The 4,740-nt window shown below is 44.5% G+C and overlaps 1 protein-coding gene across 1 annotated transcript; it reads left to right on the top strand.

The window, feature by feature from the left end:
• Nucleotides 1-346: 346 nt before the first annotated feature.
• LOC129076154 (alpha-enolase-like) lies at nt 347-1,730 on the top strand. Its single transcript, XM_054580344.1, is given in 2 exon segments — nt 347-1,420; nt 1,423-1,730. Coding segments are annotated over 2 exon segments (1,305 nt in total). The 5' UTR covers nt 347-364; the 3' UTR covers nt 1,672-1,730.
• Nucleotides 1,731-4,740: the final 3,010 nt, after the last annotated feature.

Genomic DNA, 4,740 nt, shown 5'->3' with positions numbered 1-4,740 from the left:
GAAATCTATCTGAAAAAATAATTAAAGAAAACTTCCCTAATTTGGTGAAGGAAATAGACGTGCAAGGCCAGGCAGCACTGAGAGTCCCAAACAAGAGAGATGCAAAGAGGCCCACTCCAAGACACATCATAATTAAAACGCCAAAGGTTAAAGATAAAGAGAGAATCTTAAAAGCAGCAAGATAAAAAAGTTAGTTACCTACAGGGGAGTTCCCATGAGACTGTCAGCTGATTTCTCAAAAGAAACTTTGCGAAAAGCTCAGGGTACACAGACAGCCCAGACCTTGGGGTGAACACTCACCTTCTTCGTCTATAGCATCCTGCTTCTTTCCTGGGTGGCAACAGCCAGCGGCTAGAAATTCACCATGTCTATCCTGAAGCTGCATGCCAGAGAGATCTTCGACTCTCGTGGGAATCCCACTGTTGAGGTGGATCTCTGCGCCTCAAAAGGTCTCTTCAGAGCTGCTGTGCCCAGTGGTGCCCCAACTGGTATCTCGGAGGCTCTGGAGCTCCGGGACAATGACAAGACATGCTACTTGGGCAAGGGTGTCTCAAAGGCTGTTGAGCACATCAATAAAACTATTGCGCCTGCCCTGATTAGCAAGAAACTGAGTGTCGTGGAGCAGGAGAAGATCGACATGCTGATGATAGAGATGGACGGGACAGAGAACAAATCTAAGTTTGGTGTAAACACCATCCTGGGAGTGTCCCTGGCTGTCTGGAAGGCCAGGGCTGTAGAGAAGGGGGTGCCCCTGTACCGCCACATTGCTGACCTGGCTGGCAATGCTGAGGTCATCCTGCCGGTCCTGGCTTTCAATGTCATCAATGGTGGTTCCCACGCTGGCAACAAGTTGGCCATGCAGAAGTTCATGATCCTCCCTGTCGGTGCTGCCAACTTCAAGGAAGCCATGAGCATTGATGTGGAGGTTTACCACAACCTGAATAACATCATCAAGGAGAAATATGGGAAAGACGCCACCAATGTGGGGGACGAAGGCGGGTTTGCTTCCAACATCCTGGAGAATAAAGGAGCTCTGGAGCTGCTGAAGAACGCCATTGGCAAAGCTGGCTACACTGACAAGGTGATCATCGGCATGGATGTAGCTGCCTCTAAGTTCTTCAGGTCAGGAAAGTATGACCTGGATTTCAAGTCGCCCGATGACCTCATCAGGTACATCAGCCCTGACGAGCTGGCCAACCTGTACACATCCTTCATGAAGAACTACCCAGTGATGTCCATCGAATACCCCTTTGACCAGGGCGACTAGGGGGCATGGAGCAAGTTCACTGTTAGCACAGGCATCCAGGCGGTGGGGGATGACCTCACGGTGACCAACCCCAAGCGCATTGACAAGGCCATGAATGAGAAGTGGTGCAACTGCCTCCTGCTCAAAGTGAACCAGATCGGCTCCATGACTGAGCCACGCTGCAGGCGTGCAAGCTGGCCCAGTCCAATGGCTGGGGTGTCATGGTGTCTCAACGCTCTGGGGAGACCGAGGATACCTTCATCACCAACCTGGTGGTGGGGCTCTGCACTGGACAGATCAAGACTGGTGCACCTTGCCGATCTGAGTGCTTGGCCAAGTACAACCAGCTCCTCAGAATCGAAGAGGAACTGGGCAGCAAGGCCAAGTTCACTGGCAGGAACTTCAGAAACCCCCTCGCCAAGTAAGCCCCGAGCAGGCGAGCCCTGAGCCCTGCAGTCGCTGGGCAGCTAAGTAGACCTCTGCTGCTGACTTCTGCATGGGCCACCCCAGGCCTCACCGGTCCTTGCAGAGGCCTCTGGTAGTCCAGGCCCTGGCCCCCCACCGTGGTGTTCTCACTGCTTCCTTAGAACTGCGGCAAAGGCCAGGTGTGACCACCTGGATCCCCGGTGGAAACCCAGCCCTATAGTCATGTGATTGGCCCAAGTCATTGTGTATCTCACTTCGCTTCTCAAGTGTCTGGAGCCAAGTGTATCTACGTTGTAGTCTCTGAGGTGCCCACAGGGAAGATCCCCAGTGGTTTTGTGTGCAGAACAAAAAGGCTTCAGCGTCCTATAGGAAAAAAAAAAGAAACTTTGCAAGCTAGAAGGGATTGGCAAGAAATATTCAAAGTCATGAAAAGCAGGGACCTACATCCAAGATTGTTCTACCCAGCAAGCTAACATTTAGAATGGAAGGGCAGATGAAGAGCTTCCCATACAGGAAAAAACTAAAGCAGGTCATCACCACCAAACCATTATTACATGAAATGTTAAAGAGACTTATTTAAGAAAAAGAAGAAGATTAAAACTATGAACATTGGCAAAAAATACTTATCTATCAACAATTGAATCTAAAAAACAAACTAAGCAAACAAGAAGAACAGAGACAGAATCATGGATACAGAGAATGTTTTGATGGTTACCAGATGGAAGTGGGGAAAGGGAGAATGTATGAAGAAGTGAGGGGATTAAGAAGTACATAGGTAGTTACAGAAGAGCCATGGGGCTGTAAAGTACAGTATAGGAAATAGAGTAGCCAAAGAACTTATATGCATGAACCATGGACATGAACAGTGGTGGGGGGATTGCCTGAGGGAGTGGGGGTGCTGGGTGGAGGGGAGCAAAGGGGAAAAAATCAGGACAACTGTAATAACAATCAGTAAAATATACTTTTTAAAAGTCAGTGACTTTCTTGGACAAAAGTAATAATTTATAGTCATCACCCACCTCTTCATAAAACTGGAAAACAAATCCTTAACAAAACGGACAAGCATTAAATGCTTCTCTTAAATCTCCACCTAAAAAGGTGGAGAGGGCTTTCCTATGGACCACAGTGGGTGGCAGTGTTAGTTGGGGTAGATTAGACTCTGCTCTGATATCAGATAAACCTTGAAATTTCACTGGCTTAGGTTATTTCTCACTGATCCAAAGTCTCATGGGATGGTTCCTGTCTGAACAACTCTCCTAGACAGATTTTCTCTAAGTGATAAACTCAGGGGTCCAAGTTCCTTGCATTATGCTCTGCCATTTCAGAGTCCAATGGCAGAGAGATTCAGCCTGAAAAATTATGAGGGCAATTATATGGGTTAGGCCTGGAAGTGACAGTTATCAATTTCACCAACATCTCATTGGCCAGAACAAAACCACATGGACTCACTTGGCTAAAAAGAAAGCTGAAAAGTATAGAGGAGGACATGGATATTGGTGTACAGTCTCTGCCATAATAGACTCTGCTTTTGGTGTGACAGCTTAAATACATGAAACAAGCTCTCAAGTTGAATTTACCATAGCTTTAACACCTTTCCTACTTTATCTTTTTATATCACCTTCAGTCTAAATTATTCTCATGAAATCATCAATAAACTTAAAGTCTTTCCCTAAGTTAATTGCATCACCATCCAATCATTTACTCGGGTCCAAAATTTGGAAGTTATCTTTAGTTTCCTCTACATGGAAATTAGAAAAAAAGAGAGCCAAAGTACCCAATGCAGGAGTGATTCCAGAGCAGCTTTCATGAATATTACAGTCCAATAAGAAGGTATATTCCTACAATGAAAGTGGGTTAATAGCATTACCTGTAAAGAATGCCCTAATATGTTTCCCTAACTTCTCATTGTAGTATGTACTTCTCATAGCCTATTAAGATTCTCCTAAAGTGAAGAGGGTACGCTGAATATCCAATGTGAGTATTCAGGTCTGCCTAGCTGTCACAATTGATAAACAGACATTCTGATTCATATATCAGTATGAGTTAGATAATTTATTAATTCATATAGTCAAGAAATATTTATTGAGTGTTTATTAGCCTACTATGTGACATGACACTGTTCTACATGCCAGAAATGTGTAAGTATAAAAAAATAGACAAAATTCCTGCCCTGAAACTTATATTCTAGTGGGCTAAAGAGAGCTTTTTTTAAGGAAAATATACAGGGTAGAGATTCAGAAGTGTCTCCCCAGAACATGCCACTCTGGCAAGCAGATTATTTTAAGCTGAAGGCAACTAAAACTCAACAAACTAAAGAAGAGTTTTTTTTTAATCTCCCCCCTTTACCTACCTAAGGAAATTCACATAGAAAAATCTGCTTCAGGAAGGAAATCTTAGCATATCCACCTTAGCATATATGAACTAAGTGTGGCAGACAGGGCAGGTCCAGACAAGTCTGGTTTTTAGACTCCCCTCTGTGTCTCATTGTTTGGGGGTGCCCAGGCAAAGACTTCTTTACCACATGTTTTCTCTTTTTCATCTACCTGTGAATTGCGTTTTTTCCCTTTGAAGTCCCAGACTCCTGCTTCCCTCTCCTTAATCCAGAATACACCTCATTTTGCCTCACTGTAATTTTCATGCTTATGTGAGTTCCTGGTGCATATGTATTAAAACCTGATTTTCTTCCTGTTAAACTCTTGTATGTCATTTTAATTATTTAACCAGACTGAAGAACTAAGAGGGGAAGGGAAACGTTTTTCCATCCTTTATCAATAGTATGTCAGATGGTGATAAATTCTATAAAGACAAAGAAAGCAGGGGAAGGGACAATGGTGGAAGCAGAAAGACCTGTTGGGAGGAAATTCCAACCATGTGAGAAGTGAGACGTTTTAAAGAGAAAAATGAGTGTCAGACATGAGTACAAGATTTTGGCCTGAGTTACCAAAAGAACCAACTTTCCATTTACTGAGATGGGGAGGATGAGGGGAGGGGCAAATTTGGTGGGAAAGACCAGGGGTTTGGTTTGAGACACACTAGGCTTGAGACACCCATTCAATTTCCAAGAGGAG

This window comes from Pteronotus mesoamericanus, unplaced genomic scaffold (assembly GCF_021234165.1).
Source record: "Pteronotus mesoamericanus isolate MK-2021 breed Mesoamerican mustached bat unplaced genomic scaffold, CSHL_Meso_final contig_57, whole genome shotgun sequence".
Taxonomy (NCBI): Eukaryota; Metazoa; Chordata; class Mammalia; order Chiroptera; family Mormoopidae; genus Pteronotus; species Pteronotus mesoamericanus.
Note: the sequence above shows the minus strand (reverse complement) of the source record. Positions and strands in the feature narration are given on the sequence as shown.